Consider the following 22,231-nt stretch of genomic DNA (forward strand, 5'->3'; position numbering starts at 1 on the left):
AATTACTTTTTCCTAGTGGACATACTACTTTTTTTCTTTAGCTAATAAATTTCGTGGGTGCCGCCATGACAGGGGCAGATAACAAAATGTCTTAATTTAGATATGTCCTAGTTTTTTCCTGTAAACAGAATATACATTGCATTCATCTTATCGTACCGTATAACGTTATACCTATGGCAAGCCAAAGTGGACAAAAAGATCTATTTTCTAATATTAAAAAATCGTTTTCTTATATTAGAAAATCATTTTCTAATATTAAAAAATCATTTTCTAATATAAGAAAATCATTTTCTAATATAAGAAAATCATTTTTTAATATTAGAAAATTAAAAAAGAAAAACACGATTTCTTAATATTAAAAAATGAATTTCTAATATTAGAAAATGAATTTCTTATATTAAGAAATGAATTTTTAATATTAGAAAATCAATTTCTAATATTAGAAAATCAATTTCTAATATTAGAAAATCCTTTTCTTATATTAGAAAATCCTTTTCTAATATTAGAAAATCCTTTTTTAATATTAGAAAATCCCTTTTTTAATATTAGAAAATCATTTTTTAATATTAGAAAATAGCTCTTTTTGTCCACTTTTGCTTGCCATATATACCTCATGATATAGGAACATTCATATTGTTTTTTGTCAATAACAAGGTTAGTTTGTTTATATCAAAGCACTATACTATGTATTTAATGCATCTACATGTATACATTGTATATATGTATAAAGATCATGTCATTGATACCTGTAATTTCGCTGCTCTGGATGCGACTTGGCAGTTGCACATAAACAATTCGTTTCTAACCTTGACCGGAATATCATCTTTTTGGGGTTAATTTTGCTAAAATCCATTTTGATCCAATCGTTACTACTCGGCCATTCTCGCTATGCAGTACAATAAGTTATTTCTTCGTGCAACCAGAAAGGCCGAGTAGTTCCGATTGCATTTTGATCATTACTTAATGCAGTTCATTGAACTATTGAACTCGTAACGTACACAAGTATGTCGCAGCACATGTATGCTTCAAGTAAAGTATTGGAAAAAGCTAATATCGTTTTGGTAAGTACGTTTTATAACAAAAAATTTCAGTGTACCTTTTTCTTTTGCAGTGTGTTGAAATTGATAATGCATACACTTTAACTTATACACGAAACGGCATAACGGATTTTATTATACCTCTGACAGTATGTTTTTTCTTTATAAAAAAGAATGAAATATTTGTGCTATTTCATTCCACAGACTATTTGCCAGTCAATAGTTTCAAAGACTATTACCCCGGTCAATAGTTTGATCAACATATTTCTTGTACTTTTTCATACTAATTTTTCATTGAACAACAATGACGTCATCGACTATTCTGCTTGGATTTGTGCGCTTTGCAACGTTAAAAGCTCTAAAATATCACAAACGGTATAATCTGTATGTGTCGGTCGTCGTAATTTCAAATTATTATATTACTTACAAAAGAAGCAATTAAAAAAGAAAAAGAAATCTACGCTACACATTTGAAGAACTAAAACATAACAAAGTATGGTATGGGTCTGTCGTCGTCTTCACAATCTGTGATTGCTTTGGTGTACGGTAATATATTTTAGCTAGCGATTATTATATGCACGGGAAATTTTACACAAGGATTCCTGGTCTTGATTACCGTGAATAAAATATTCACAAATACCACACGGGCAAAAAAAAACCCGATGGTTCATCTGGTGCATGTTTATGTGACTATTTTTTTCTCCATGTGGTGTATATAGACTTTTTAGAAAGTTGTTTTGCTCGGTATAATAAAACATTTAATGACTGGTTATGATTGTAATAGCAAGTTTGTTGTCCCTTTGATACTAGAATCATGTGCAAAACAGTGTAGACGAGACCATTGATTGGCGCGCTAAAATATCCCATTGACTGGGCCAGATTAGGTGAACGTTCGTCTGTAACGCACACTGCTCACGACGTACTTATTATAGACATTTAAACTGTGGGGTCACCAAAGGGTCTCAACGACTAAATAAAAATAATTCGAAAGACTTTGTGTTTTGATTTATATTGAATACTTAAAAGTTCTTTACTTGTGTTTTTGTTATGTTTTGATAATCAATTTTTATGATATCGCACGTTCTTTCAGCAAAAAAAAAAAGGATTTAACTGGCTTTAAAAGTTACAATGTATGTGTTGATTATTATCTTTTTTCGGACGTCAAAGCGATTTAACAATTGCGGTTGTCCAATTATGTCATCTTTTAACTTTTATCTGGTCAAAATTTTATTTTAGAACGAATGCATGATCAACTTTAAAAAGTGTGCAAATACAAAACATATAGACAAAATATACTTCTGTCCTGTCTTTTTCGTACTTGCAAGTTATTAGACAGTAAAAAAGCTATTTGGATCAAGCCTTGTGAAATTTGCATTTACCCGTTATTGGATAGGTAAAATGTATAGTTTGGGGAACTTTTCTGCTAACTACTATACTTGTGAAAACTCTTGGCAACAGAAACGTATTCAGTTTTTTTTTTAATCGACCCAATTTATATAGTAATGGACGACTTCGTACATTTTATGATCGCAAATAAAATATGTATATAATATACTGCGCACTGTAGTTCGTATATTCTTTTTTTCTTTTTTTAATGCGGGATTTGCCCGTCTTTCTGTGAGTGATTATTTGTTATTGACACCTTAAGCTTACTTGCAAATAATTTAAAACCAAGACTTGGTAATATTGCGGACCATTTGCCAGTTTCCATGCGGTATCCGTGTTTTTTCTCTCGCTCTGTTCTGCATCCACTCAACTTTCGTGTTTGTTATGACAAGGCCATTTGAAGCTTTCATGCTATACAGTATGTGTTTTGCTTATTGTTGAAGGTCGTACGGTGACCTATATTGCTTACGTCTGTTGGTCACTGGAAGGGATTAGTCTGATTGTCTATCACACCACATATTCTTATTTTTATATGCAGTTATATCTATCATAAAATTGAGAATTGAAACGGGGAATGTGTCAAAGAGACAACAACCCGACCAAAGAGCAGAAATTTGTTTTTCGTTAATTCTTTTGTTGTAGATTAGGCCGTTGGTTTTCTCAATTGAATTGTTTCATATTTTTCATGTCGGGGACTGTTGTAGCCGACTATACGGTATGGGTTTTTTCTCATTGTTGAAGGCCGTACGGTTGCCTATACTTGCTTACATCCACTTCATTTGAACTTTGGTGGATAGTTGTCTTATTAGCAATCATACCACATCTCCTTATTTTTATATAAAGTTGTATCAATTGTGACTTTAGATACATTGGTGTATTGATTTTTGTTTGCGTTACGTCTAGTGTCAAATTTGTCATGTATGTTTAGGACTATTAAATATATTGCAGATAGTTTCGTAATTAAACGGCTTTAGATCTGTTATACGACAATAATACATAAAAAGATGAAAGGTAGGAAAATTAAAAGAGACCACAACAACAAAGACCATCGAGTTCTGTCCATAAATAGTAAAAATAGACGTTTAAATAAACAATGAACAACACAAAACCCGGATAGCCGGACGTTTGGCTCAAAATTTAGTGGGGCTAATCCATGCAGTTTAACATGCAATCCCTCCCTGGCCAGACTTGGTGCAGGCACACAATCCAGTGGGTTAAATCAGTATAACATGCACCCTCCCCAGCCCGACTTTGGTACAATATGTAGCGGTGTATTGCTGTGTGTTTGTTTAATCTACACTGGCTAGAGGTATAGGGGGAGGGTTGAGATCTCACTAAACATGTTTAACCCCGCCGCATTTTTTCTCCTGTCCCAAGTCAGAAGCCTTTGTTAGTCTTCAGGTTGTATGTTTTTTTAATTTTAGTTCATCTATTTGTTTAGGAGTTCAGTATGACGACCATTTTCACTGAACTAGTACACATTTTTGTTAAGGGGCTAGCTGAAGTGCGCCTTCGGGTGCGGGATTTTCTCGCTGTGTTGAAGACCAATTGGTAGTCTTCGGCTGTTTTGTTTACTCTTTGGTCGGGTTATTGTCTCTTTGACACATTCCCCATTTCCATTCTCTATTTTAACATGTAACCTTCCAACTTTTTTTGTCTGTCTTGACTATATTTGGCATTAAACAATACAAGAAAAATAAACTACACAGCGCAGCGTCCAACAGGATTACAACAAGAAAATTAATTTTAAAAATGCGGTCAAAAGTAAAAATTTGCTCGCAGCGGAAAAATGCAACAGCCTTGATATTCATTTGAAATGAAATAATTGTAATGATTTACAAAACGTTACTTTTTCCAATATAAACATTCAAATTATTTTGTTTTTTGTTGTTTTTGATTAATTAACAACATCTTTAAAAATACCACATTCTGACTTCGATATTAAGTAGACCATAAAAGCGATGTTCATTATCTTTCTTCTGTTTTTAAATATGAAGAAAGGGGTAGTCCGGTTGTCTAATACGTCAATGAGACAAAAAAAAAACGACAAAAATAAAAAAAGGGGAAACATTCTTTCTTCAACAAAAGAATACATCACAAGAATATACGTTTTGTAAGAAAAAGACCAAATTCGTGAGACGTTGTGTAGGACTTGAATAGCCAAGGCAAACTGATAAACATCTGAATGAATGTAACGATTTATGTAAAAAAAATCAAGGTATTAAACAAAAAAATAAAATGATTTTTTAATTATCCGGAACTCTTCACAAACAAAACCTACATGTATGCATTGAATAGATAGTAGGCCACTCTTTTAAAATGATTACAACGTAGAAGTACTTATTCTCGTAATCAATAAGATATTTTGCGAATTAACCCCATCAACTTAATTTTTAAGTGTTTTCAATGAATAAACGTATTTTTGGATTATCTAATGATATCAGCTCTGAACATTATTATTCTTTGAAATGAAACTGTTGTATGTGATGGTATAAAAATATTTAAAACAATCTTTAAAGTTTTGTGAATGAAAGTTTCATTTTATGTATCGAAATGTGCAACAAGTGATCATTATTTAAATCCCCACTGGAAGGCCTCTGATAGACTGAGTGAGCATAAAATCATTGTTATCGATAGCCGATGGCAAACAAGTTAGAGGTAAATGATTCAGTATTATTACCAACAAAAGTTTTACGGTTGTCTACGCTGTTATGAAAACGATTCTAACTATTGACCTCGGCTTCGCCTCGAGCAATAGTTGGTATCTCAGGGACAACAAACTTGCTAGTTACCCTCATCTCATAAACAGTTAATAGGTGTATAATGTTCACATATTAATACAAACAGGAAAACAAGCAAACCAGATTAACAACCGTCGTAATGTGTTAAATGTGTAATGTGTTAAATGACCTCATGTATCCACCAAAACATTACAATTATATACACGATTATATGAAACGAACAAACTACTTAGCATAATTTCTAATGAACATAGTTATATGTAATCGTACAATGAAATAGCAATTGACCGCTTCATAAATATGTCGTAAACATGTTTTAAACATTGATTGTTCGTGTTAAGGAAATTATTTTTGAAGATTTTTAATACTCAAGGCTCAATACCTCGTACAGATAAAATGTTTTTATTAGGATATGTTTTTGTTTAATTTTTGTTTTATTTGACAGAACAATGCCATCTTGGTTGACATGTACAGTTATAATAGTTTGCATTGCTTACTATTTATACATACCACTCCCGGAAAATGCAGCGGAACCATGGAAACAACGATTTACATATTCTACATTTAAAATCATAAATGATGTGGTAAGATATAGTTCAGCTTTCCGAATAAAAAAAAAAAATTCCATAGTAGAGTTTTGTAAAAGAAGGAAGGTCTATAATAACACAATCACGTATGCTCTTAAAACAGCCAGGTGACCTCGAGGTACAGCACGGGAAAGGACACCGGAGCCAGCTAGAATAGTATAGCAAATAAGGATTAATTCGTAATGAGAACTCTGTTATAGTTTAATGTTGATGTGCGCATTTAAAAGACTTTGGAAAAAGAGAAAAAAGATACCAAGGGGATATTCAAAACCCACAAGTCGAAGACTGAAACTAATCAACAACACCATGGCAAAAACAGAACTGGGAGATACAAATACAGAATTCTCTTAAATAATACATTTTAATTTTCAGAATATTACATGAAAGTAAGGTACCAACCATGTAAAAAATCACCAGGCTTTTAATTTTGTACGCCAGACGCGTGTTTCGTATACAAAAGACTCATCATAGTGCTCGTATCAAAACAGTTGGAAGGCCAAATTAAATACAAATTTGGAAGATCTGTAGGGACAGTCAGCTAGACAATAACTATAGTAAGACACTAGCCATTTTGTAAGTGGCAGACGGGTAGACAATGCCAACTGATAAAATTAAATATTATAGGTCACAAGCCATTATGTAAGGGACAGACGGTGGCTGACAATGTCATATGATAGAATTATATCCGGGCATCAACCATTCTGCAAGATAATACCACGTGATTCCTTGATAGGCAATAAGACACAAACCATTCTATAGATAAGTGACAGACGGTGAGACAATGTCATATGATAATTATATTGATATAAAAGCACCAACCATTCTAAAAGTGACAGACGGTTAGACAATGTCACATGATATATTGATATAAATGCACCAACCATTCTATAAGTTAGACAATGCCACATGATATATTGAAATAAAAGCACCAACCTTTCTATAAGGGACAGACAGTTAGACAATGCCACTTGATATATTGATTTATTATATGACTATAAATTTTCTAATTTCTCATTGGCTTAAAGCATACGGAATTTTCTTGTGTAAAACATTATATTCACCGCGGGAAAAATCATGAGAGGTTAATATAAGATTTGGTAAAGCTATCGTGGACCTAAATATAGTTATTCCTATGTAACGTAAATGATGTGGATTTATGGCGTCATTCAAGTTCTCGTTTTTCAGTGATTTTTTTCTTAGATTATCTTGAATATTTCAAATTATAGAAGTAAGCAACTGCACTGTATACGTGACAGGCGGCAAGACAATGTCACGTAATAGATTGAAAGTTAGTAAGTCACCTTCCATTCTATAAGTGACAAACGGCTACACACTGCCTAATGATTGTTTGAAATTTATTAAGTCACCAACGATTCTAGAATTTTTTTTTTTAAAAGATACCAGCCTTAAAATGGTGTACGCCAGATGCGCGTTTCGTCTACGAAACACTAATCAGTGACGCTCGAATAAAAAAAGTTAAAATGCCAAATCAAGTACAAAGTTGAATGGCAATGAGGACCCAAAATGCCAAAAGGTTTTAATAACAGCTGTGACGGATGTTTAGAATGATAATGTCACATGATTGATTGAAATAAGTAAGACTACAACCATCATGTAAATGGCAAACAGCTGGAAAATGCCACGTGGTAGAATGATATCAATACAACAACCAATTTGGAAGTGCCAAACGTTTAGACAATACCACGTGATAGGTTTAAAGTTAGTAAGACACCACCTATTCTGAAAGTGACAAACGGCTAAACTACGCCAACTGTACGATTGAAAGCTAGTTAGGCACCAACACTGTGTACGTGACAAACAGCTAAACAACGCCACCTACATAAAATTTGTATATAACTCTTTTCTGGATTCATTTTCATCAGGAACGCTCAACCTAAACATTTGAAAGCCAGAGGTACGTGAATACTGCAACGTTAATGTTAGGAGCTATGAGACCAAAAGGACCTAAACAAAATAAATCAACGAAGGAAGATAGAACCTTTGTTTCATAAGAATTTCTTGATTTGTGAACGGAGACTTTTTAATAAGAATAAGTTATAAATCATGTCAATACCGAAGCAGTGATTACGGAGCTGATGATACTCTCGGGGTCCACCATCAGCTGTATTGAACCAGAGATGGTTAATGAAATAAACACTATATAAAGGTCGTGAGTCCGAAGCACTTTCTGGATTCACCTGCACCAGAGAAGTTCAAATCCAAAATCTGTAAGGAAGGGATCCAATAATAAGCTACAACATAAGGAACTATATGACAAAAAAAGACCTTATTATAAGTAAGCCATTGGCCATTCTGTAGGTAGAAGACAGCTAGACAATGCCACATGATAGATTGAAAGATGATAGGCCAGTACCAAATAATCAGCTTTGTATCTTTGACGAGTTTTTTTCTACCAACGCTAACTTGAAAAAAATATTTAAAACTCCCCCACCCACTTTTGTGTTTTTGAACATGATAAGTTAGGTCCCATAAACACGATAAAAGTGGGTAAATGTAACTTATCACAACGTACCAGTACAGATTCATTGTTTTACAACAATATAATTCATAAATAAAAGTACTTAAAAAACATTTAGTTCAGATATCCATGTATCAATCGATTAAGCTGGAATCAAATTCCAAACAGCTTTAGCTACATCTTAAAGAATAATCTATTTCAGGCAAGGATTGCTGGTATATTTGGATTTTCCAAAATTAATGTAACACGGAGCGGTTTAGGATTTTATCCATTAGTAGACTGGTTAATTTCAAAGCCAATTAATGATATCAAGGTGGGTTATTTAAAAACAAACAAATATTTTAAAAAAATACAATGTTGTTTTTTTTTTATTTCGCATATCAATAATATGAGATGTGGGGTGAACGTCAACCTGACAGCAACCCAATAGATATAAGAAGATGTGGTATGAGTGCCAATGAGACAACTCTCCATCCAAGTCAAAATTTATAAAAGTAAACCATTATAGGTCAAAGTACGGTCTTCAACACGGAGCCTTGGCTCACACCGAACAGCAAGCTATAAAGGGCCCCAAAAATTACTAGTGTAAAACCATTCAAACGGGAAAACCAACGGTCTAATCTATATAAAAAACGAGAAACGAGAAACACTCATGAACCACATCAACAAACGACAACTACTGAACATCAGATTCCTGACTTAGGACAGGTGCAAACAATTGCATCGGGTTTTAAACGTTTTAATGGTACCAAACCTTCACCCTTATCTGAAACAATAGTGTAACATCACAACATAGAAAGACACACTATAAAATATAAATAGAAATGGCTTAACTCAATCAAAAGACCTATTAACATCAGTGAACATACACAGGACAGATAAATTTGATCTATGATACAATGTAAATACAAAATAAATAAACTAAGGGAAGAATATGCATGTATTATTCTCAAAACAACAATAAGTCAATCAATTAAGTCAATACATTATTCATCATCAAATTGGTCTGTTCACATGTAAACGTATATTTACTCCGCTTAAATTCCACTGGGAACAATGTTATAAACAATGCCAAAATATCTGTTCCTGTTGGAACACATATTCTATAATCTTTATTCCGTCCGGAACAAATACTGTAATATTTGTTCCAGAGGAAATATTACAACAGAATATTCTTCCATTTGGAACTGGGGGTGATTTCAGGTGCTTGTATGTACACACCCGGTGATAAGTCTACCTCGGTAGCTGAGTAAATGTTGTTGTGTAAAAACGGCCATGTATTGCCAACCTTACGTATAGATTATACCACTACATCGACTTGTATATGATATTTCTATTGTCGAGACAAATCAAACATTCAGAATTAACCTGTTGAGAGTGAAAACTATCGTACTGCACAAGATACAGAGGTAATCACTGTTATTCTGACGATTCCACTCGACATTTATGCAAACAATTCCAGATTTGCCAAAATAATGCATTCTTTCTGTGAGACGTTAACAGACACATCAGCCTATTTTATGACGTTACAATTGCATAATCATAGTAACTACGTTTCAGGAATCGATATAATATTTGATACAACATTCATATCATTGCAGATGTATGAATATGTAATTGGGTTAGGAACTACTTCTACCGTATATTACAGTTGAGCCATTTAGAGATCACCCACAGTTTTTAGTGGGGTTCGTGTTCCTCAGTGTTTAGTTTTCTATGTTGTGTTTTGTGTACTGTTGTTGTCTTTTGGTCTTTTTCTTTTTTTGCCATGGCGTTGTCAGTTTATTTTCGACTAATGCGTTCGAATGTTTCTTTTGTATCTTTCGCCTCTCTTTTACTCGGAGAACAGGCATACCTATGCAACGAGGAACGTTAAAAAGCCTGGCAGGACGTAGATATTTTTATGCATTTGAAAATTAAATACTTTCCTGTATTTTGAAGCGCATTTGTTTCGTTTCTAAATAATCGTGTATCTACCACAGCTCAGCTTAATGCCTCCTCTGAACATTTGAAGGTCCCCACTATGTATTGGTTACCTAAACTACACAAAAAAACAAGTAAACTATCGTTTCATCTCGGCCTCTAGGAAATGTTATATTACCAATCTCTCCGTGCTTTTAACTAGTTCCTTAACTACAGTACTATCAAAGAACTTATCAATAATTTTTGTAATAAAACATGAAAACAGTGGAATTAACCATTTTTGGAGTGTAAAAAATTCTTTGGATGTTTAAGATAAATTATGTGCTTTTGATGGTCTTTTAGATTCTGTTGATAGTTTTGACTTTTCCACTCTTTATACTACACTTCCACACAATCTTATCAGACAAAAGTTTCTCTATTTTAATAAATGGTCGTTTGATAAATATACTGCAAGTGATATAAAGCCCTTTTCTCAAATGAGAAAGATTAATGTGCTAGATATACTTACTGGAGGTTTGATGATACGATTGAAGCCGTTAATTTTCTCCTGATAACATTGATGCACGTTTCGGCAATAAAGTTTTCGACAGATTGTAGGTATTCCTATGGGCACCAATTGTGCCCCTTCAATAGCAGACTTATTCCTGTACTATTATGAATCACAGTTTATGGCCAAACTCAGTAAAGACCCGTCTAAATTCCATTTACTTGATAAATTCAACAACACTTACCGTTATCTTGATGATATTTTTTCGTTGAATAATCAAGAATTCTCTAAATATACTGCCGAAATTTACCCAAAGGAACTTAATTTAAATAAATCAAATATTAACAGCAATAACTCTACACAAAAATTTACGACAAAAGGGATGATTTTATTTTCCTTATTGTTAATTTTCCTTTTTTGGAATCACAACTCCACCGCTATGCCCGTGTCTGTAGTGACGTTTTGGAATTCAAAAGCGTAATCTATGTATTACTGGTAAATTATTAAGTCAGGGATTTCGTTACTAAAAACCTTAAAAAGTTTACTAAATTCTTCCATAGATAAAAAGATTTGGTTTGCAAGTTTGGCTATGCATGTAGAAAAGCTCTTTCAAGCGGAATATAAAAATAAGGAGATGTGGTATGATTGCTAATGAGACAACTATCCACCAAAGTTCAAATAAAGTGGAAGTTAGCATTATAGGCAACCGTAAGGCCTAAATTTTACGGTGATGTTGTTTACCGAGCCCGGAAATTTAGATATGATCCGGGTAAATCTATCAATCATTTAAATAAACTTATTCTAAAAGGTTACCAATTCAACTGGGTAATTATATCTTTGATTATTGTTTTTATTGGTGTAAATATTGATTTTGTTATCAGTAAATTAAAACAAAACTAAAATATTATTGATATACACATAATTTTTATACACTTTCACGGTACTTCAATCTGTCGGTACCTTTATTTTGGCATTGCACATTGTCATGTTTTTGTCTGACTGTTAATGACGTCTTTACACTAAATCCATTGAGTGTTGGATGTGTACTGATTGATATTTTAGTATTAGGTGAATGTTTTTTTATTAGTTGTTATTGGCTTTGAACTAGCTGTCAGTAACTGCGAGTACTCTCAGTTCTGTACTTTGTTTTGTTTTTCGTAAATTATTTTGTTATACATTAGGCCGTTAATTTTCTCATATTTTTTTTTATATGGGGCCTTTTATAGCCGACTATACGGTATGGGTTTTCTCATTGATGGAGGCCGTACGGCTGCCTATAATCGCTTACATCCACTTCATTTGAACTTTGGTAGATAGTTGTCTCATTGGCAATCATACCACATCTCCTTATTTTTATATTGGTATTGAATAGTTTGGTAAAATCTTTATGCAGTGTTCCCCTCCGGTAACAATTTTTGATTGATTTGGACAATAAACGGGCAATAAATATCTGCACAATAAAAGTCGATTCAAGCATTGTTCAGTTATTTTACAATCTTCTTCAAGAAAGGAAAAACTACACAAATATGAATTCTAAAACGTTTTGGGGGTCGCTGTGAAAGGCCAAAACTAGATGTATTCAGACTTTTTAATTTAACTCTATGTACATATTTGCAAAAACCTCCAAATTTTATTAAAAAGACGTGGTAATTACTCGAAACATTTTGCGAACTGTAGCATTCAGTATTATATGCGTAATGAAAGATATATTTATTTTTATTTGTAATAGATAGTAGATAATGTATTTGATGGAGTTAAAGTTCGTTTATACTATCCAACAACATCTGAAGAAAAAATGATACCCGCTGTTGTATATTTCCATGGTGGTGGCTGGGTGTTTTTAGACGCAGGTTTGTTAATCGTTCTTAACATAAAATACCTAATCAGAAATAGTATGATTAGATATAAGAAGATGTGGTATGAGTGCCAATGAGACAACTCTCCATCCAAGTCAAAATTTATAAAAGTAAACCATTATAGGTCACAGTACGGTCTTCAACACGGAGCCTTGGCTCACACCGAACAGTAAGCTATAAAGGGCCCCTAAAAATTACTAGTGTAAAACCATTCAAACGGGAAAACCAACGGTCTAATCTATATAAAAAACGAGAGATTGCACACTTCTGGTTAATGGTTTTGAAAGATTTAAGTCCCTCTATTCATGTTCCTTTATTCATATGAGACTGACTTCATACAGGAACTTCTTAGGAAGAAAGACAAGAAGTTAGCAGTATCCTTTAACTTCACTTTCAGCTATATAGAAAATGTTCTCTCACTAAAAAATTCAAAATTTGGTGGCTATGTTAAACGCATCTATCCCATCGAACTTGAGATAAAGGATACAACAGATACAGTTAAGTCTGCCTCATGTCTTGACTTACATCTAGAAATCGACAATGAGGGTCGGTTGAAAACAAAACTTTATGACAAAAAAGATGATTTCAGCTTCCAAATTGTGAACTTTCCATTTCTATGTAGCAATATTCCAGCAACGCCTGCATATGGAGTATATATCTCCTAGTTGATACGATATTCCAGGGCTTGTATTTCCTTTCATGATTTCCTTGATAGAGTGTTGCAGCTCACAAGGAAGCTTCTAAACCAAGAGTTCCAAGTAGTGATGTTGAAATCATCCCTTCGTAAATTTTACGGACGCCATCACGAGTTGGTTGACCGTTATGGAATATCCGTTTTACAGATGACGACGGATATGTTCCAATTGTCGTAACTACAATCCCGTCCCCTTTTCCCCGAATGTGACCTACCGAATTAGACTTTGTACTTACATGAACAACACGACGGGTGCCGCATGTGGCGCAAGATCTGCTTGCCCTTCCGGAGCACCTGAGATCACCCCCAGTTTTTTTTGCTCAGTCTTTAGTTTTCTATGCTGTGTTTGGTGTACTGTTGTTTGTTTGTATGTCTGTTTCTTTTTCAGCCATGGCGTTATCATTTTATTTTCCTTTGGTAGCTTTCACCTCTCTTCTCCATGCTATAGTATTTAACGATCTGTCGAGAGACAATGAATGCTGTAGTATGTAAAGATATGTTGATAGAACATGCAATGTATGAAGTCATTTCATGCTGTAGTATTTAAAGATCTTTCGAGAGAACATGCAATGTGAGTCCACTGTTCGTGCTGTAGCATGTAAAAGATCTGTTGATAGAACATGCAATGTATGAAGTCATTTCTTGCTGTGGTATTTAAGGATCTGTCGAGAGAACCTGCAATGTAAGTCTACTATTCATGTTGTAGTATATAAAGATCTGTTGATAGAACATGCAATGTATGAAGTCATTTCATGATGTAGTATTTAAAGATCTTTTGAGAGAACATGCAATGTGAGTCCACTATTCGTGCTGTAATATGTAAAGATCTGTTGAGAGAAAATGCAATGTATGAAGTCATTTCATGCTGTTGTATTTAAAAATCTTTCGAGAGAACATGCAATGTGAGTCCCCTATTCATGCTGTAGCATGTAAAGATCTGTTGATAGAAAATGTATGAAGTCCTTCTATTCATTTTGTAGTACTTAAATTAAGGCTTCTCTACCTTCACGTCGGTATTCATCATTCTAAACACGAAGAGATGTTGAGACAATCGGTACAACTTTAATAAATAAACGGAAGGTACATGAAAATTCTGATATAAACAAAACGTTCTCTGACAGTCCGCATTCAAATGTCACATGAGAAATAAATACAGCGCTTATCAAAAAAAAAACGAATTGAAGCTACCTTTGTCCTTTGACTGCAAGTTCCGTTAAGCTAGCATTGCCCTTTAACTTCAAGTTCTTCTAAATTGATGATGCCTGTCCATTCACTGAATAAATTCAAAGTTTGGTGACTATGTAGATCGTGTCCTTTTTAATGAACGTGAAATAAAGGATACTGGAGATACAGTAAAGGCTGCTCAACATAATGGAACTTCCATCAAGATTCTTACAGTGATGGTCAATAAAAAACAATTAAACAATTAAACAATTAAAACATGAACTTTATGACAAAGGATATTTTTAAAATGTGAGTTTACATATTTATGTAGCAGCATTCCCACAGTTCATGGATAATTCTGTTTGTGTCAAACAGACGTACAAACCAGGAGAAATAACGAACAAAGAAGCAACATGCATCCAGAAGATTTTGGATTAGGCAGCACTTCTACCTTTCTGATATTTGAAGATTCTCTCAACAAATATTTTTAATTCGATAGCATAAATAGAGGGATTTTCATTGCGTTTTCCCTCAACAAATCTTTAAATACCAATACTATCACAAAAATAAAAGAACTTACATTACATGTTCTCTCGACAGATCTTTAAAAACTATAGCATGAAAAGAGGGATTTACATTGCAGGTTCTCTCAATAGATCTTTTAATACTACAGAATGAATAGATGGTCTTATATAGCATGCTCTCTCAACAGATCTTTAAATACTAATAATATAACAAGAATAGGGGGACTCACATTGCATATTCTTTCAACAGATCATCAAATACTATAGCATTGATAGAGAGATTTACTTAGCATGTTCTCTAAATAGACCTTGAAATACAATGGCATGAATAGTGGACTTACATTGAATGTGAATGTTCTCTTTACAGATCTTTCAATACTACAACATGAATAGAGAAACTTACATTTCGTGTTTTCTCAACACATCTTTAATATAGTATAAATAGAGAGACTTACATTGCATGTTCTCTCAACAGATCATTACATACTATAGCTTGAAAAGATGGACTTACGGTTGTATTTTCTCTCCACAGATCATTAAATTCTATAGGATGAAAAGAGGGACGTACATTGCACCAGATCATCTAATATTATAGCATTAATAAAGGGACTTACTTTGCAGGTTCTCTCAATAGATCTTTGAATACTACAACATGAATAAAAGGGACTAATATTGCATGTTCTCTCAACGGATCATCTTTACTTACTACAACATGAATAGTGGACTTACATTGCATGTTCTCTCAACAGATCTTTACATACTACAACATGAATAGCGGGACTTGCATTGTATTTTCTCTCAACAGATTACAAAATAATTTTATTTTCCACATACTATTATATTTAAGTACCCTGTTAGTGAGGGAAGATCGAGTTCTTGCTCTTTGGTTGAAATGTAAAACTACCATTTCCCTTTAAGTATGTGCACGTAGAAGGCTAGCAGCTACAGGTAACCGTACGTCTCTTGGCAATGATCAAAACACATACCGCATAGCAGGCTATAAAAGATCCCGAAATGACAAATGTAAAACAATTCAAACGAAAAATTAACGACGTGATTTGTGTACGAAAAAATTAACAAGAAAAAACATATAAATGATATAGAGCAAAACACGACAATCACTGAATTTCAGCCTCCTGACTTGGGACAGGCATATACAGAATGTGATGAGGTTAAACAAGTTTGCGGGCGCGCCAACCCTCCCCTAACCTGGGACAGTGGTGTAACAGCACAACATAAGAAAAAACAATAGAATATTTTGGACTTTAAAGTCAATATCTATAATATACAAATATGGCCTGTAATGCAGTAACAGATTGCTAAAATACTCGCGTAAGAAAATTATTTTGTGTTTAAGAGTGTCTAATTTCTCGTATGTACAACAAACGTTTACTCTTTCTGATCCTTTCTGCAAAATAGTGATGGCCTGGAAAAGGACCGTTTATGAGGAATATCCTCGGCCTTAGATGAATTTCAATGCCTTATTGGCACTCATACCACATCTTCTTTATTTATATGCAATGCCTTCACACGTTGGGCTTCTAACCTGGCCATTGGCGTTGTCATTTTGCTATACGTCTGTGACGTCATTGTGAGGGGAGATAACTCGTATACAAATCAGGATGCTTAAACAGTTATTCACCGGTCGGTGGATAATAGGGTAATCCATCGGCCGATAAATAATAGGGTTATTCCCAACTGGGTGTAAATTTGTAGGGTTATTCGTCCTTCCTTGCATTCAAATGAAATTAAATGATCTATTCCATGTCACGTGATAATGTGTTCCCAATAGAATAATTATCAAATATGTAAGGTATAATAATTTAAATTATAGTCAAAAGTGTTACTTGTAAGGGCGATTTCTGTGACTTGTATTGCCAATTTATGATTTTCTTGCTATTAGTTTTTAGCTGCTTGGTTAGCACATTTCGTGGAGAAGAATAGTTGACAATGTTGTGGCCACTAGTTATAATGTGGTCAGCGTATTTGATTGTAGCGCTTGCACAGGTGCGTGAAATCAGATCAAGGCGTCTAGGTTGAGTTTGTCAATAATGAGACCCTGCATAGTGTGTTAATGGTTAAAAATTGTAGTCACAATCAATTTTGTATAGGTGTAAATGATGATTGATAGATAATTTTGAAGTTTGTTTTAGATTTAACTGATTGATGATAAAGTTTCTCTTTGGTATCTTTTTTTCAATTACAACAGGACTGAAAAGACTTTGACTGGCGGTATCCAAGATGAAAGTTAAAAGTTTGTTTTGAATATATTATAGATTTGTAACAAGGGTTTCCAATCATAAATTCAAATAGAATTAATTGTCTTTGGTCTATTAAGAAACTTAGGCCCCATCTCCTTTGGGCAAAGATGACCTTAGATTAATTTGATTACATCTTATAGATCCCGTTTGGTCATGAAGCCCCAAACGTTTCTACGTATTTATACATTCTTGGCTTTGAAATATTTAGGTATGAGCGTTCCTGATGATGGTAAATCCAGAAAACGCTTCGGACGCACAAAATATATTTGCATCTACATGGATTTGGCCTTTTTATACTAGACGACGACCGAGCCATTGTTCTGACTCCACTTTCTAATTACCTTCATTGATCAGACTCATTACCAAATGATCAATAAAAAGTTGTAAATTTTACGGTTGTTTTTTTTTTTTTTTTTTTTTTTTTATTTTATCTTGGGATTCTTTGTGTTAATCATCAAATTGTTTTTACATGATAAAAATACGTCCAATGTCTTTCAGATAAATATGACAATGTAATGAAAAGACTGTCATCTACCACTGATTTTGTCATAATATTTGTTGAGTAAGTATAGTATCATTATCTAACAATACGTAATTATTCAATAATAAATTACTCGTGTGTTTTGGTATGAATTCAAAAGTTTAAAAGTTAATTGTTTTATGTATTTCATTCCATTTCAAATAGGAAAAAAATTTAAATAATCAAAATAATAATAAAAAAGCACCAGGTAATGATCTTTAAGTAAATCGACCCCACTATGTCTTTGGAATTACAACACAGGGCAGGGGTAATATCACCAGATAAAAAGACGGTTAATGAGAAAAACATGTGAACATATTAAGTCCTTTTTTAGGAAATGTAAGTGTTAATGTTAAAAGAAAGTTGTAACAAATACAGTTAAGTCTGCCCCATATCTTGACTTACATCTAGAAATTGACAATGAGGTGTCGGTTGAGAACAAAGCTTTAAGACAAAAGGGGTGATTTCAGCTTCCCAATTGTGAACTTCCCATTTCTATGTAGCAACATTCCAGCAGCACCTGCATATGGAGTATATATCTCCCAGTTGATACGATATTTCAGAGCTTGCATTTCCTTTCATGATTTCCTTGATAGACTGTTGCTGCTTACAAGGAAGAATTTTGAATATCCCTTTGGTATCTTTCGACTCTCATTTTGTATTAATGACGGACTTATGTAGCCTTTTTTGTAGATACAGAAAAGCGCCGGAACACATTTTCCCTGCTGCCTTTGACGACTGTGTAAAGGCAACACTTTACTTACTGCAAAAGGGCAAGGACCACGGAGTTGATACTAAACGAATTGGTCTGGCAGGTAAAATAATGATAAAGCCGACAGCGTCTTTATCATCTTTCAAAATTTAAGAAATTTCAGAAAATACTACATGAAAAGGATACCTGTACCGTTCAGTTCGTTATTTTTTTTTTTATATTATTTTAATTATGTTTTTTCTTTCGATTCCATCAATATCATGAATATAATATAAATAATATACATGTATGCAAAATTGTTTCGTAAAGAGCCTTCTTAAAGACAAAAAGAGAAGAATCTAGCAAAGTTCTGTAATTTCTCATTAAGATACATTGATGATATTCTGATGATATTCTGTCACTGAATATCATCATTTCAGTGAGTGCTTGCATCTCTTACATGTCATATATCCCAAAGAAAAAAATGAAAAAAACACTTTATCAATTTTATTTCAAAAGCGCTTTTTGTGTTTACCTTCATCAAGAACGCTAGAAATCAATTTCTTGAAAGCCATGGATGTATAAGTGTACAGAAACTCGTGAAGAGTAATATGAACTTGAGATTAAAGGTACTATCGAAACTAGATGATTTGTTTCGTATCTTGATCTTGTCCTTGACATGGACACATATGGAAGATTTCATACTAGAATCTACGACTAGAGGAGAGGCGATAGATACCAAAGGGACATTCAAACTTATAAGTCGAAAATAAACCTACAACGCCGTTGCTAAAAACGAAAAAGACCAACAAACAACAGTACACAAAACAGTACATAAAACACATCATAGAAAACTAAAGACTGAGCAACACGAATCCCACCACTAATGTGATGATTTCAGATTTCCAATTGTCAACTTCCCTTTTCTCATCAACCCTAAGTGTTATCTCAATTAATGCGTTACAAATGTACGCTAGTGAATGTTCAAATTATATGGACTTCACTTGAAGGGATGTGATCCAGACACAAAAACTGTATCTTATTAATCGATTTACGAGATCTGAACATCGGTAAACTGAAGTGTCCTTAATCTACTGCACCAGTTGCGTAATTTGACAATTAATGTCAATCAAATGATCTTCGAGGCCCAAATATTTGAAACTCTAAGTCCTAATACACAGGATGAATAGATAATACAAACAAAAAGTTCATGCAATTCCCTCAGTTTTTTTTATTTAAATGTGTATCTTCTTGATAAAATTTATGAGATTTGGACAACGTTAAATTACAGTTGCCTCTAACCTAGCAATCCAATTTGACATTTAGCTATGTTTTAGAACATATACATAGTTAACAAAGATTTTCATCTAATCAATAATGAAATGTGTAGCTATGGATGAGTTGTTAAAATTTTAAAGTGATGATTTTTTTTCCGAACAGGGGACAGTGCAGGTGGTAATTTAGCTATGGCTGTCTCGTTAAAGATAGGAGAACAACAATTGAAATTACCTCCCTTACGGTTCCAAGTTCTTATCTACCCAACATTACAAGCTTTAGATTTAACTTTATCATCATTCCAAGAATTTGATGTTCATGAAAGACAAGAATGTACCCTTGTCACAAAAGGGTTGATGATATTTTGGTTAAATATGTACGCCTTTGGTCATTTAAACTACACTGCTTCGTTTGTCAACAATAGCCACGTGACAAGTGCATCAAAGAAAATGTATAGAAAATTGGTTGATCCGAAACTACTTCCAGAAAAATATCAAACTGTTCCAAATGATGACGTAGAAAGTTCTATTCCAAATGTGCAAGAAGTTGAGAAAATACTACTTAATCCATATTATGCACCTTTAATGATGACGGACAAGCAACTGAAAACGCTTCCAAAAACTCTAATTATGACCTGCGATCTTGACGGATTAAGAGATGAGGGGTATATTTTAGCAGCTAGGATGAGAAACATCGGTCATGATGTGAAACATGAAAACTATAAAGGAATGGATCATGGATTTATTTGGTTTTCTTACTATGAGGCGTTCAAAGAAGGAAATACCAACTTATCTTTATATGTCAAGAATAACATGTAACTTTGTTTAAAGAATGACCAGTATCGCTATTTGGCTAGAAATAATCAAACTAATTATAATCGTGTGATATAATATACACATATGATGGTGATACTATAGAAAAATAAATGCATGGAAATATGTAAACGTTTAACTTTTCTCATTTCTCATTTATTATATTAATCGTCGAATAATGTATTTGTGTGTGTGTGTGTGTGTGTGTGTGTGTGTGTGTGTATATATGTGTGTGTGTATATATGTGTGTGTGTAAGTGTTTTGGGTGAGAGGTTAGAAGGTTTTGTATTTGTGTATTCAATTTGATACTCATACTAGTATAGATAAGTCTGGAATGACGAATGCTTTTTTTTTTTGCAAATTTGCTGAATTACAATATATTAAATGTACCATCAGCCCAATAAATAATCTGTGCCTCCGTACTGACATGTCTTATAACAAGCTCCACACGTTTTCAGGTCTTTGTTCATCCTTGGCTTTTAGATTTGTATGATTGAGCGTTACAGGTGAAGGTAAATCCAGGAAAGCGCTTCGGATGCACGAAATTTAAAAAAGACTTTTTTTATCGCTTGTACATTCTACTTTAATAAAATATACTTATATTGGTTTTCAATTATTTCCTTAATGCATGTCAATAAGACAATGTACTTAATACATTTCAAAATTACTTGACACATGCAGGCTGAGGAATAGTATAGAATTCAACCCTTACCCAATAAGATATTGATATTACAAGTGTGTTTTCTGTTTTGCATATTTGCCGGTAAAAATTCAATTTTGTCGACCCGTGTGCTTTATGTCAATAAAGTTGTAAAACAACAAGTGGATTAGAAGAATTTCAAATATTCTAAATACTATCAAAATGTTCAACTTTTTCCTTACTTAAATGCTTCACCAGTGCGAATGTTAGAATCCCCCAAACGTTTTTGTAGAAGAAAAATATTTATTTTGCGTGGTTTTGGCTATTACAGATGAATCACGACTGCTATTAGAACAAGGACGCTTTAGAATGAGCTTTCTTTTGTGTCATCTTTTTCTAAGCCGACATGTCTAAAATGTTTGTAAGGGCAAAATCCGAGATGAAAGCTTTCAAGAACTGATTAGAATTTTGATATGCATCAGGGCTTTGCGACCATAAATTATGCATAGAACTCAGTTCCGAGAGTGGTCGTAAATATTCAGGTAAAAAAATGTTGTGAATACCCTCATTCTGATTTAATAATAGCAGGTAGGTAATTTAATGAGAAATCATAAACTGTACCTGGTACATAATGACGCCTAGGTTTTAGGTTGAAAACATTAATCATTATCCCTGAGCGTAAGAAGCAACTTATCTGTAAACAACTAAAGGCAAATTAAATTTGAAGTTACTACTGCATTGAAAAATATTACATGTTATGAATAATATATGTTGTTCATAATAATGACAATCAAAATATATCAAGGATGAAAATACTTGCCATACAGTTGTATCAATATTCAATAAACAGAATTTGCAGATCTAACATTGTTGGACTACATTTCAGACTGAGTATATGTAATTTGTGGTGTGAGCCTATACATTTCTATGAATATCATTGGTTAAAAACGACCGCATGTAGACCATGTATATTTAATATGGGGTTAGCAGATGTGGTTTATTTTAATACACGGTTAGTAGTGGTGTTACGTCCCTTTATAAAAAACAACATGGCATTGAGGAAAAATCTGAAACGTTTCACCCGGACAACAGATGAAGAAATTGATGATGAACGATTGAAATAAATGCAGAAAACACATTAAAAGCTAACAAGT

The 22,231-nt window shown here is 33.4% G+C and overlaps 1 protein-coding gene across 1 annotated transcript; it reads left to right on the forward strand.

Annotated features, from left to right (window-relative positions):
* The first annotated feature begins 625 nt into the window (after positions 1–625).
* LOC127737493 (arylacetamide deacetylase-like) lies at positions 626–21,044 on the forward strand. The gene is made up of 7 exons (XM_052248225.1): positions 626–654; positions 5,610–5,748; positions 8,433–8,543; positions 12,370–12,490; positions 17,638–17,701; positions 18,353–18,474; positions 19,791–21,044. Exons 2-7 carry the CDS (start codon positions 5,614–5,616, stop codon positions 20,441–20,443), a joined length of 1,206 nt encoding a protein of 401 aa, XP_052104185.1. The 5' UTR covers positions 626–654; positions 5,610–5,613; the 3' UTR covers positions 20,444–21,044.
* The last annotated feature ends 1,187 nt before the right edge of the window (positions 21,045–22,231 follow it).

Source organism: Mytilus californianus, unplaced genomic scaffold (assembly GCF_021869535.1).
Source record: "Mytilus californianus isolate M0D057914Y unplaced genomic scaffold, xbMytCali1.0.p SCAF_4, whole genome shotgun sequence".
NCBI classification, from domain to species: Eukaryota; Metazoa; Mollusca; class Bivalvia; order Mytilida; family Mytilidae; genus Mytilus; species Mytilus californianus.

Excerpts from the sequence above, each read along its gene's own strand:
- LOC127737493 (XM_052248225.1), top strand. The coding sequence starts at position 5,614 with ATGCCATCTTGGTTGACATGTACAGTTATAATAGTTTGCATTGCTTAC. Across the intron at positions 5,749-8,432 it reads TTAAAATCATAAATGATGTG|GCAAGGATTGCTGGTATATT; the intron begins GTAAGATATAGT and ends AATCTATTTCAG. Across the intron at positions 12,491-17,637 it reads CTGGGTGTTTTTAGACGCAG|ATAAATATGACAATGTAATG; the intron begins GTTTGTTAATCG and ends AATGTCTTTCAG.